This window comes from Haemaphysalis longicornis, unplaced genomic scaffold (assembly GCF_048455015.1).
Source record: "Haemaphysalis longicornis isolate Haplotype H1 unplaced genomic scaffold, Haemaphysalis longicornis Haplotype H1 scaffold_2, whole genome shotgun sequence".
Lineage (NCBI taxonomy): Eukaryota > Metazoa > Arthropoda > Arachnida > Ixodida > Ixodidae > Haemaphysalis > Haemaphysalis longicornis.
The window spans coordinates 284965112-284977421 of NW_027526295.1; the positions used below are offsets into that span (position 1 = coordinate 284965112).

The 12310-nt window shown below is 50.9% G+C and overlaps 1 protein-coding gene across 1 annotated transcript in view; it reads left to right on the top strand.

Annotated features, from left to right (window-relative positions):
* LOC144168661 (uncharacterized) overlaps positions 1-9890 on the top strand; it is a 52030-nt gene extending 42140 nt beyond the window's left edge. The window contains exon 8 of the mRNA XM_077697604.1: positions 9741-9890. Coding sequence (XP_077553730.1) covers positions 9741-9876 — 136 coding nt within the window. The 3' untranslated portion in view covers positions 9877-9890. The remainder of the gene's footprint in view (positions 1-9740) is intronic.
* The last annotated feature ends 2420 nt before the right edge of the window (positions 9891-12310 follow it).

The window sequence follows — 12310 nt, forward strand, 5'->3', positions numbered from 1 at the left end:
TCAACAAGCACGCTGGGCTACGCGAGGGTCAAGTCTTTCGTTTGTTGTTTACTCCGGGTTGGCTATGGCTACAACCTTCGGCAGCTCAAAATCGCGCTGCTTCACTTCGCTAAATTTTGGCTCCTGCCTTTGGCGTGTTTGTTAACTTATCCTCTGTCCGATCACACGTATATGTGCTACACCTGGAGCGCTCGCGCCGATGCATCGCACCGCATCGAAGACGAAGAATCTCACCCCGAGCTCGCACTGAGAGCATCATCATCAATGCTGCTCGGCTAGCACTCCTCGTTTCAGCCGTTGGTGCGTCAACCATGCCCGAAGAGGGTCGCAAAAAAGCCTCTATTCTTGGTCAGCCGCGGACCAGTCAGGTAGGTGGAAACCCTCCGCGATCCGCGCCGCACAAAAGGAGGGGCATGAAAGTTTTGGGGGATCCTTTAATTGTTATTCTTTGTGTGTGTATGTGCAGAAAGGGCATAGGGAGCGGCAGTATGTGGTCCAGCCATGCGAAGAGGGGTGCGTCTTTCGTATCGCCGAAGCCGAGTTTTTACGGCGAAGCTGTGGACGCTATCTCGACTGTTTTCTTCCCATGCCAAATGCGTTGAGGACAATATACGGTAAATCTCACTGTTATCAGCAGCTGATAATCATTCTGAACAACAGTGCGAAAAAAGACATGGGTGAAGGAAGCGGACAGGACGAGCGCCCCTTCGTCCACGTCTTCTTTCGCGCTTTTGTTCAGAATGACGCCCTACAAACTCGCCCAGCTCATTGGCCCGACTGCATACTCACATTGGCCCGACTCCTCTGGCTTTGCTGTGCCTTTAGGTCATACATCAGAGAGAGATATACATCAACGTTTATTGATCCTAAAGAAAAATGAGTAAGAGCGGAAGTGGTCAGTCTCCCAAGCCCAGGAGGCCGTGAGCCCGCGCTGATTCCAGTACCCGGTCGGCTAAAGGGATTTGTGGCTTCGTAACCGAGCTGGTCAGCGCAGACTCCAACTGCTAAGGTGATGGGTTGGGGAGCAGTTTAGGGTTGTCTGGGCATGAGTGTCCCAAATGGTACGTAGTGAGAAGGATGTTGCAAGTCGGGTGTTTGTGTTCGAAGAGTGATTGGGAAATGTGTGGGATAACCGTGTGGTTAAAGTAAGTGCCGGTCTGTAGCCGGCGCCAGATATGAGACTTAATTACTGAGAGTCGGGTGAGGTGGAAGGGTAGATCCTTCTGAAGTGCAGGTATTGGGATGGGATGGCATTGTATGTAGGGTCGAAGGGTGTTAGATAGGGTTTTGTGGAGCCCGGGTCACTCGTGGCATCTTGCCTTAAGGATGGGAATGCCTGGAAGGGCAGATCGCGAGCGACAGCGTGAGCTTCCTCATTCCCATTAAGGCCTGAGTGGCCTAGTGTCCGTACGATGGCGATTTCAAGATCTTCAGGCAAGGTCCAGAGAAGATGAAGTGCGCTTGCCTGTACCCTGCCACACTAACACAATCGTCACGCCTGTTGAGAGTCGGCAATTAATTGTGACTCGGGGCTGGTTCCTGTGGGTAGTTGCAGCATGTGCAATCGCGATGTCATCAGCCGTTGTGGGTGATAGATTACAATAAGATGCAGCCATGGCCACTCACCTTGCGGAGTCAGGGCAATAATTGTTGTTCTCGTGGACCGGGGGTGCTGTGAAATGTCCGTGTACCGAACTTCATGGCCTTCTGGGTATTTTTTAGTGAAATCACGAACGCGAGCTTCCTGCGGCCCTAGCTGAATGTCGGGTGCATATGGCGGTGCATGGGGTTACCTGGATCTTGCACAGTATATTCGGTGGGATCGGGTGCGGGGCGTTGTTAGAATCGGGAGGTGCTTCCCTATGAGTTGGAGTACCCTCCTGCCTGCTGGTTTTAGTGACAGTCGGTTGAGTTGCGCCATGTACTGGGCTTCTAGAAGTTCTGAGAGGGTGTTATGTATCCAGATTTTTAGCAGTTTCTCATTGCTGGTGTACGCAGGGAGTCCCAGTGCCGCTTTATACGTCTTGCGTATGAGGGTATCCAATTTGGCTTGTTGTTGAGGGCCAGGAACGGCGTGCCGTACGTGATCCTGCTGAGGAGTAGCGCTTGTACGACGTGGCACGTGTTGTGTTCTTTCAGTCCAAAATTTTTGTTGGTGATGCGGCGAATGAGGTGGGTGAGTTGGGCTATGGTTGTTTGCAGTTGAGGCAAGAGGGCCGCGCCGGACAGATCGGGGTGGAAAGGGACCCCTGATATTCTCAGAGTCTTGACTTGGGGTATGACTTGACAGGAGATTATTACTTGTGGGTCAGGCATTGGGGGAGGTGGGCGACCGTGGGTGTGGGACTTAAGGACAAGAAGGGCTGATTTGGAGGGTTCACAAGTCAGTCCGCGGCTCCATAACAACAGCTACGGCACCCGGCTATGCGGCCGTGTTAGTGAACTCTTCTTTGAGCAGCCAGCAAATATGTTTCGCGGAACTCAACTCGGCATTCCACGAAGTCGTTGCAGTGCGCACTCGCCTTCCCAGCGGGAAATCAATTATTGTAGCAACGGCCTATTACAAGCCAGTCACGCTATCCGAAAAACAGTACAACCTCACTTGGATTTCCACCTTGACTTCCCAATTTCCTGGTACTCCGATATTACTAGGTGGGGACTTCAATGCGCAAAGCACCACGTGGGGATACTCTAAAACCCACCCGCGAGGGAAAACGCTTGAGGACGCCGCCGACGCATCCAATCAGCTGCTGATCAACGATGTTGACATCCCCACTCGTATCGGCCTTCACGCTGCACAACAAGACACATCACCGGACCTTGCTTGGGCCACCCCTGGACTCACCAGAAAATGGATGCCTTACTCCACGACATGGGGCAGCGATCACCGACCAATTCTAATTCACCTAGGTGGCAAGAAACTTCGCGAGCGGAAAACAGTGAAGAGGCTAGATTGGAATATTTTCCGAGAAAGTATTCTCGGCTCATCACCGCCGGCTTCGCTAAATGACTTCTGTTCTCAGATTCTCTCTTCAGCAACACATGCACAGGAAGAAATCGATTGCGCTGCAGAAATTACCCATTTCGACAACCACATGGAAAACCTCTGGAAGCGAATTTATAAGCTCATTTACGTTTACAGGACCAACGGTAAGCGGCACAAAGACCTGCAGAAGATCCGAAGGCAATATCGCCTAATTACGGATTACCAAAAACAGTTAAGTCAAACCAATTGGACATCTCTATGTGCTAATCTCAGCCATGAGAGAGGCATTCCGGCACTCTGGAAGCTTCAACGGAGCCTCACCGAAAAGGCAAAGAAAAGAACCCCCCTATTTTCTACCCTTGCCCTCACGGAAGACCCCAGAGAAGTGGAACAGCGTCTCATAACCACCTTTTTTCCACACGCCTCCACATGACCCCCTGAACCTCTCCCTGACATCCAAATTTTCAAACCAGACCAGAACCTTGACCTACCTTTCACGATGACTGAACTACGAACAGCCATTGGGGAAGGGCGCCCGAACTCCGCACCCGGCCATGATGGCGTAACATGGAAGCACCTTAGAAAGCTGCCATCTGAAGCCCTCTCGCACCTGCTCTCCCAAATCAATGACCTCTGGGAACAAGCATGCATCCCTGACCATCTCAAGCTGACCTTGATATTCCCTATACCTAAACCGAACAAGCCAACTGCAACTCAGGGGAACCTAAACAACCTACGCCCCATTTCATTAACCCCGGTGATATGCAAATCAATTGAGAGACTAATTAACAATCGCCTCATGCACTGTTTTGAGTATGTGCAACCATACTTCCACCCCTCTCAGACAGGTTTTCGTCCCAATGTAAGCACACATGACAGCCTCTGGCTTCTGCGTAGAGTCATCAACCGATCCCACTACGCGAGAGGAAACCCAGACATTGTCATGGCCGTTGACTTACGCAAGGCGTTTGGCAACGTCAGCCAAAAAGTCATTTTGGAGGAATTTGCAAAGGCGTATCCGAGTGTAAGAGCTCAAAAGTGGATACGAGTTTTCTTACAAGGCCGACCTATAAGTCTCCATGAGTCACACCCTGGCTGGGAACCCACTACCTAGTACGTAGACCGCGGGGTCCCTCAAGGTTCGATTTTAGGACCAGTTCTATTTAATCTAGCCATGAATAGGGTGGCACGACAGCTGGAAGTCGACACGGCTGCCCGTTTTACCATTTATGCGGACGACGTCACAGTTTGAACTGAAACAGCCGACTTCGACTCTCTTGAGGACCAAACAATAGAACTGCAAGCCGTGGCTCATAGCCTCGAGCTGACTCTTGCCGACCTGGGACTCCAGCTGGCTCCCGAAAAGACTCAGCTCTTGGCGGTATACGGCTGCAAACCACCCGCTCAATCCGATGTGATACAAGTTATAATAGAAAATCAAGTAATAGAAGCCGCAACAGAACCCATCACCCTCCTCGGCCTACCAGTCGGAACAAAGAACAGCGCTGGAATATCACTGCAGAGGTTGAGGCAAAAGTGGAAGGGTCTGCTCCACACCATCCGCAGACTTTCGAGCAAGTACGGATGAGCAACCCAAGAGGCCACCCTGACAATGACAAGAGCTGTCACAGTGAGCACTCTCACATACGGCGCTCTCGCCTATGAACTCAACAAAAGTCACACAAGAGCCCTGCAAGTGTTGCACAGGGCAACCCTCCTAACCATCAGTGGTTTGCCTATAAGCACGCACCTGACCAGAAACTCGAACCTTCAGTTCCCCTTCCTCCCATTGAGGACATCATCAACGAAGCCAAGGCGCAGGCTGAATTCAAACGTCCTTTAACACACCAAGGACATGCCCTTACTGCATGGGACGTGCGCAGCCCACCAACACCCTGCACTTTCCCCACCCCACTTGACCCATGGAGTCGCCCAGAAATCGTACCCACTACGCAAAGCAAGCCGATTGGGCACAACAATCCTGCACTCCGCCAACAATGCGTCCGAAGCCTTCAGATGACAAAACTCGAAAACGAAGTTGACATTTACACGGACGCAAGCGTAAGCTTAAATGTCATCGGACTGGCCTGGACATGCCCGGAGGTTCCTGCCCTCTCGGGTTATCACACCAATGTTCAACAACCATGCCACGAGCCTTGAAGCAGAACTGCATGCCATCAACCATGCCGTAACATTCCTTGCGTATGATACTGATTATCTGCTTCCACCATCTATTCGTCTCCTCACAGACTCGTATGAGGCATTGGAAACAATAAGATCTCACAAAACCACAAATCCCCTGGCACATCAGATATTATACCAAGCGCAACTTTTGCAACGTAACAAAGCACAAGTCCGCATTGACTGGGTACCGGGCCATGATCCCTCTTCCTCGGGAAACCAGGCGGCCCATGACGTCGCACAGGAGAGTGCACATTTACAACCTCCACTGGCGCCTGAAGAAGAGCCGGCACGGTCGCCTACACCTCTACCGGCGATGTTACCCCACCGGTATAAGAAGGACCGAAGAGAGCGGCTGAAAAACAGAACTCCAGCAGGATATTTGAGCGCTTTACCACCGCTACCCCGCTCCAGTGAAATCTTCCTCAACAAATTTCTCACCGGCGCAGCCTACACACCTGAAATGCATCGTAAATGGTACACTCCCCATTTACCCCCAAGATGCCCATACTGTCACACAAGTACCTCAACAGACCTCACTCATCTCGTGTGGTCATGTCCTACTTTTGCCAAACACCGAACATTCACGGCACCACGACTGCACCCTGATCCTCAACAACTTGACAAAAAATTAATCCACCAAATAGCACTTTATTCTTTAAAGAGCGGTCTGGCACGAGTTGTCTGAGCGGAGACCTCACCGGTCCTACTCACAATGGACTATTTTGCCGGGCCCACCAGTTGGGATGGACTCATTTCAAGCGTGAACCTGAAAAGAACTGAACCCTCATAAGCGTGAACACGAAGCTACGCAGTGCAAGCCAAGAACTGCACTACTGGTCCCAGAGCTTTTACTACCCTCTCCCCTTTCCATTCCCCTGTTTAGACCATTGGTCTCCCGTTTTCAATAAAAGCTTTACTACTGCCTCTGGACTGGAAGTAGAAGATCGTGGTATCGACTGCTTTCTGTAGGGCATCTTGTTGGTGACCGCTCGAGCCTTCTTTGGTCCATGGGGACCAGAATAAAATTGAACCAGACCAGTTGGACCATTTGGACCAGAATAAAATGCATGCTGAGTTGCGGTATGGATTTTGATAGTGAATGGAGAAGGAAAAGGGCTGTATTGAATAGCAGGGGTGAAATTACCGACCCCTGCGGTGTCCCCTTGGCCGGAGCTAGTGTTGAAGGTGGGTGATATATGCGGGCCAAGTTGAGGTGCTGCCGCCCGATTTGTAAGTAACGTTCTAAACCTTGTAATTTTTGGTTCCACATTTGGTGTTAATGACGTTTTCCGGGATGGCTTAATGAGTGACGTTGTCAAAGGAGCCTTTATATTGAGGGCCAGTATGGTTCTTGGTGTCGAGCGGCTGAGATGATCCATGAATTACTCTTTTAGTTGCATAAAAACATCCTCTGTCGAGAAATTATGACGAAAGCCAAACATTGTGAGGGGGGAAAGTTCTCGTTCGTCTATGTAGGCTGTCAAGCTTTGGTGCCGTACTCGAAACGTTTTTCAATGCACAATGTTAATGAGATGGGGCGAAGCGATGTTGGAGAAATGGGCTTGTTAAGTTTTGGAATTAGGGTGATGTCAGAATCATTCCACTGGGCCGGCAAGGTTTCCTGGTCCCAGTTGAACAGTTCTAAAAGCGAATCTTGAGTGTCTTGGTCCAAGTTTCTGAGCAGTCATCAGGTGAACAATTTTTTTAATGCCCAAACGTTCTTAGGTTATTGCCACTGAAATGTGTACGTCTTTCTGTTACGCGTGATTCAGTGTGCTGCGTAGGCATACAATGGCTCATAAACTCCCATTCACACGCGACGAAAGCGAGCGAAAGCGATGGGTATTCCGTCGCTTTGTCGCGCGACGATAGTTTTTGGCGAATGGTCGGGACCAATTTTTGTCGCCGCGCGATAAAGCGACAGAATTTTCGTCGCTTCCGTCGCAGTGTGAACGGGCCTTAAGGGGGCGTATATATCGCACTAGCGGTAGTGCCCGGCGGTGCCCGGGTGGGCTATTATATTAAGGACAGCAATGGGTATACCACAAGTTAGTTTACTTGTTAGTCGCCGTATTAGGCTACTCCATTGGGATGTGGTACATACTCGGGAGCGCCTGCCTGCTGTCAGTACATGGGCTCCAACTGCAGGCGCGTCGTGGTAATGTGAAACGACTGGCACTCGTGTTTCACTCCAACTCTTGCTAAACAAATTGCACCAAGATGGCGCGCTCGAGCAAGTGAGTCAATGAGTGAAAAAAAGTTTTATTGAGCCGGCGAAGTGGGAGTGACTCCCAATTTCGGAAAGCCATGTGATGAGTGGGCAGCCTTCGCTCTGGAGGAAGTATTGTCTGGACATCCAGATCTCTGTTAGTCACCAGGTTCTCCCACAGCTCAATGTTGGGAAAAGTGGATGGGTCAACAAGGAGCTTTGTTTGCTTGCACTCTAAATATGATATGAGGAAGAGTGCCAGGTTGCAAACACAACTTGAATTCGTCAGGAGATTGTGCTGGGAACACATGATGGAGGCCGGCTGGGTGAGGGGTATTTTTCCTCGTAGGAAGTGCTATCTCAGAAGATATGAACGATGCTCATCGGTACAGTTTTATCATAAGTAACATCCATGGGCTCCCTACCGGAGGCGTGGGGTTGCAGGAAGTCCCAACAGATGTCGAGGGCTAACCTTTGCGCTTTTCGCAACCACAATTTCGCCCTTTTCTTCGGTTTGGAGTGCAATTTCTGAAAAACCCGCCTTAGTGAGCATCTACTCAATTACGCAAATAAACTTGCGAAATTTCAAGTTTCTAGATCTAACAGTTTTGGCTGGGGGTTGATGAGTCAGTCAGTCAATCAGTCAGGCACTTCTTTTTATAGGTATAGATTAACGTTATGAGTACTGAGTTAGCAATGACTATTGTGACTTGCGACTAGGTCGACTTATGACTGTTCTGTGATTGACTGACAAGTCTGTTTTATGACTTATGCTATGCTCCAACTGGGGACATATGGGGTCTGTTATGAGTACTCAGTTATATTTATGGCTGAGTTTTGATTATGATGGTGATTATGACTTCTCGAAGTCTCCGAGTAGTCAACTGGGTTTGGCCAACTGTGGCCAAACCTAAAAGCTTGTGACCCCGCCAGTACCATAACTTAAAACATACGCAGACTGCAAACGCAAATCTCCTCCTCCGCACAAGAAATCGCCCAAGCAACAGCAAACCACCATGAGCAAACGCAAACGTTACTCACACCCGGCAGAGTATACCTACATGTTTACAGGCTGTATAAACCTATCTTCTCCGCCAGTGTGTGATGTATGCCCTGCACGGATATCAAGAGCATATGTTATGGCTATGCTCCAAGGTAGACAGAAGCAGTATCCGCAGAAAGTGGCTGACTGCAGTCACGCTACAGCAGCAGCAGCTATCGGTGGCACTGTGGCAGGCTTTGTTCAGAAGACCATAGACACCCCTTCCCGGCAAGACCGCTGGAAGACCCACCAATGAGGAAATCCTGTGGCGCCCTAGAATGAGGGGCCTTACCCAAAATGGCAAATAAAATTTCTCTCTCTCGCCCCTCACCTGTTCAAAATTATTCCCGGCTCAGTGTCCTGTGCAGTGCTGCTAAACCATGTTCCACTCCACGTGCCGCAAAATTTCACCAGGAAACGCGACGCTTTTCATTATGCGAAATGTGTAAGCGGCTTGTGCCCTATGTTCCGATTGCAAAGCATGTACACCCAGTACTCTGAACACTGGGGTATTTTTTTTTTAATTCCCCGACTCCGTTTCGCAAGCATCAACGTGGAAAACTGGGCGTGTCGGTGCACAATCTAAGCAAAACAGCGCAAAAAAGACAAAGACAGAGTTTGGACTACACCGATCTTTCACGTTTCGGCATCAAATGCGAGCAAAACTAACCTTCTTGTTTTGTTTATTATTCCTTTTCTTTATTTTCTCCTATCCTTACATGTGTACTCCGGCTCACTTTATTCCATCTGCATATTACTCTTTCCAGTATGTGTGCATGCGCAACAACCATTCGTGTGCAATGCCTTATTGCTACTTTGTGTACGTGTGCGTGCGTGCGTGCGTGCGTGCGTGCATGTGTGTGTGCGTGTGCGTGTGTGCGTGCGATTTCTGTTAAGTGCAACCAATGCGATTTTCTTTTTATTTTTGTGAGATGTGCACATCTTGCGTCGCCTGTTTCTTTTTGTTTTGTTTTTCATGTGCCAGCACAAGGGCCCACCGGCTGTTTTTGGGCTCACTAATAAACGATTGATTGATTGATTGATTGATTGATTGATTGATTGATTGATTGATTGATTGATTGATTGATTGATTGATTGATTGATTGATTGATTGATTGATTGATTGATTGATTGATTGATTGATTGATTGATTGATACGTCTCCTGCTACTACTGCTGCTGCTGTTAAACCAATTCTGCGCGAAAATAAACAATACAGGGGGATTTGTTGAATACAACTTATGGCGTAGGACGTTCGCTGGACGCGTGCTCTCAGCCAATTTTGTTCACCTCCGTTTTCCGCCTGTCCTCTCCTCCCAGGACGCCTCGTCATCGTTCCCAGCCCGCCTGTCTCCTTCTGCGGACACGGCAAGGCCTGCCGCCCGCCGGCTGCGTGCGCTGCTATGCGCGGTGGTCACCGCTATCCTCGCCGTCACCGTTGCTCTGGTTGGCCTGAGACTGGCCTTACTCGAGAAGGACCTTTGTGCCACGAAAGCTTGTCGCGATTTTGCCGAACTGCTGCACGGTGCTCTGAACGAGTCGGCGCACCCGTGCCACAGCTTCGGTCGCTTCGTCTGCAGTCGCTGGAGGCACAGAACCGAGCCATCTGTTCGCAACCTGCAGCTCAACACAGCATTGGAGACGCTCTTCGACGCCCTCCGGTCCGTGCACGTGCCCGAAAGACGTCAGAGCGTGCGCGAGCAAGCCAGCGCGTTTTTCAAGAGTTGCGAAGCCGTGATCCGAGGCAAAGGGAACGATTTCGACCGCGTGAAGACGCTGCTCGCCGAGGCCGGCGTCGCGTGGCCACAGAGCTCCACAAATCCTGATGTCCTCGGCACCATACTGTACCTCGACTTGCACCTCGGATGGCCGTCGGTGCTGCACGTCGATGTTAAGACGAAAGAAGACGTCACAGATGTCGTCATAGTGCCCGCGCCGACTTTTTCGGAGCTGCTAATCTTTCAGCTGAAGAGCGAAGACCAAAGGCGCCAGTACTTCAATGTCCTTTTCCAATACTACGCTCCGGAACCCACGAAGCTGGATGGCCACACCGGGGGTATTCCACGTGATGTTGCCTACGGCCAAGTCAAAGAATTTGAAGATGTGATGACACGCCGACTGCAGAACGCGTTGGAACGTACTCCGCATGGCTCTCCGGTATCTCTCGAGCCATACGAACTCCACGAAGGCAGCCAGATGTGGACAGAACGCCTTGCCAAGCAAGTGAAAATACAAAAACATGTCCAGTACGCCACGGTGAGTAAAGCGTTCCTCTTTGAGTTCTCCGATCTTTGGCGGGAGCACGGCGACAGCAAGACACACCTGTATGTGTCGTGGTGTGCGGTGCGTTTCGCCGCCTTGTTTGCAAACCGGGAACTCCTCGTAAACCACTACGGGATTGGAAAGTACGACGATGGCCGAGAGTTCGCGCAGCATTGCTTGATTCGGACATACAGCGCCTTCGGGGATGCACTCTTCACGGCTTCAAGCGACAACTTCGACACTCTGGTGCGGAACGACGTCCGAACTCTGATGATCACGGTGAGGCAGTCTTTCGTACACCGTTTGTCTAGGCTACCCTTCTTCGCAGAGGAGGACAGTTCCTTCACTGCCAGTTGGGCTACCGTTGACCGCGTCTTTTACGCCCTGGAGTACCACCGGCGCTTCGGAATGAACGTTCCCGCTCCCGGAGTTCCCGACATGTCGAACTCGTACGTGGCCAACTGGGTGAATACCTCCCGGTTGCGACGAGATCGTAACCTAAGCCTCGCGGGGGCGCTGGATGAAGAGCAGCTCACGGGGCGCAGCCTGTACCGCCTCGACTGGGCAGCCTGGGACTTCGTCCTGTCCCCGCTGGCCCTCGTGTTTCCCATGTACCACGTGAACCTGACAGCGGCGGTCAAGTACGCCACACTCGGCGACCAGGCGGGGCTCGCGACGGCGGCCCTCACGTTCCGCCGTCTTGCGGCTCGGACCGAGGTGAACGAGTCGCGATGGTGCATCGCCGAGGCTTCCGGCTCGGCTTCCGGCTTCCGGCTACCCGAGCCCCGGCACGACGTGGTTCCGGAGCTGGCCTCGCTGTCTGCCTCGCTGGATGCGCTGAGCCAGTCCGGTGACGCCTTCGGGCTCCAGGGGCTCGAAGGCTACTCGGCGCTGCAGACGTTCTTCATCGCCTGGTGCTTCATGCGCTGCAGCGCCGACGAAGACGACCCGTGCTCGTTCAGCCTAAGGTTCGTCGAAGCCTTCGCGGATGCCTTCCAGTGCTCCGCAGACACGTATATGAACTCAAAAAAGAAATGCGCGCCATTTTAGGGCCACGAACAATTGACGGAAAGACCATTTTTGTGCGAAGATTTTCACGCGCACGTTTTTTTATTATTATTATTTTACACGCCTGCGCTCTGCCCAAAGGCTCAGGTTCACTTATACGTCCGCTGTAGTAGTTAATGTCGATCCCTTGGAAGTCCGCATAATTGCTCTCAAGACTGCTCGATCGTAGATCAATCAATGGCCACTGTTGTTAGCTAAACATCGTTGGAACTTAAGAAACCAGCTTTTTTTTTTCAATCCAGTGTGTTTCCTTGTTGCGGCACATTGCCGAGCTTTGATAATTATATCTACCATACGAATTGTTTTCTGCTTGTGCGTGCTATCTACAATGGTCCCATTTCGGGGCACCTCGCTGCTAAAATCAATGCAGTGCAGAATTTCGCGCGAGGCGTAACTTTTCTGCTGCCTGGAGATGTTAGCTTCTGCGCACAAGCAGCATTTTCGTTCTCCAAGGCTCGAGCCCTCCACGCACGCAACCATTTCTCTGGCATCATAAGGTTTGGCTTTTTGCATTTTTACTGCGCGCACTAAAGATCGACTCTACCGCGATGTTTTTTTGC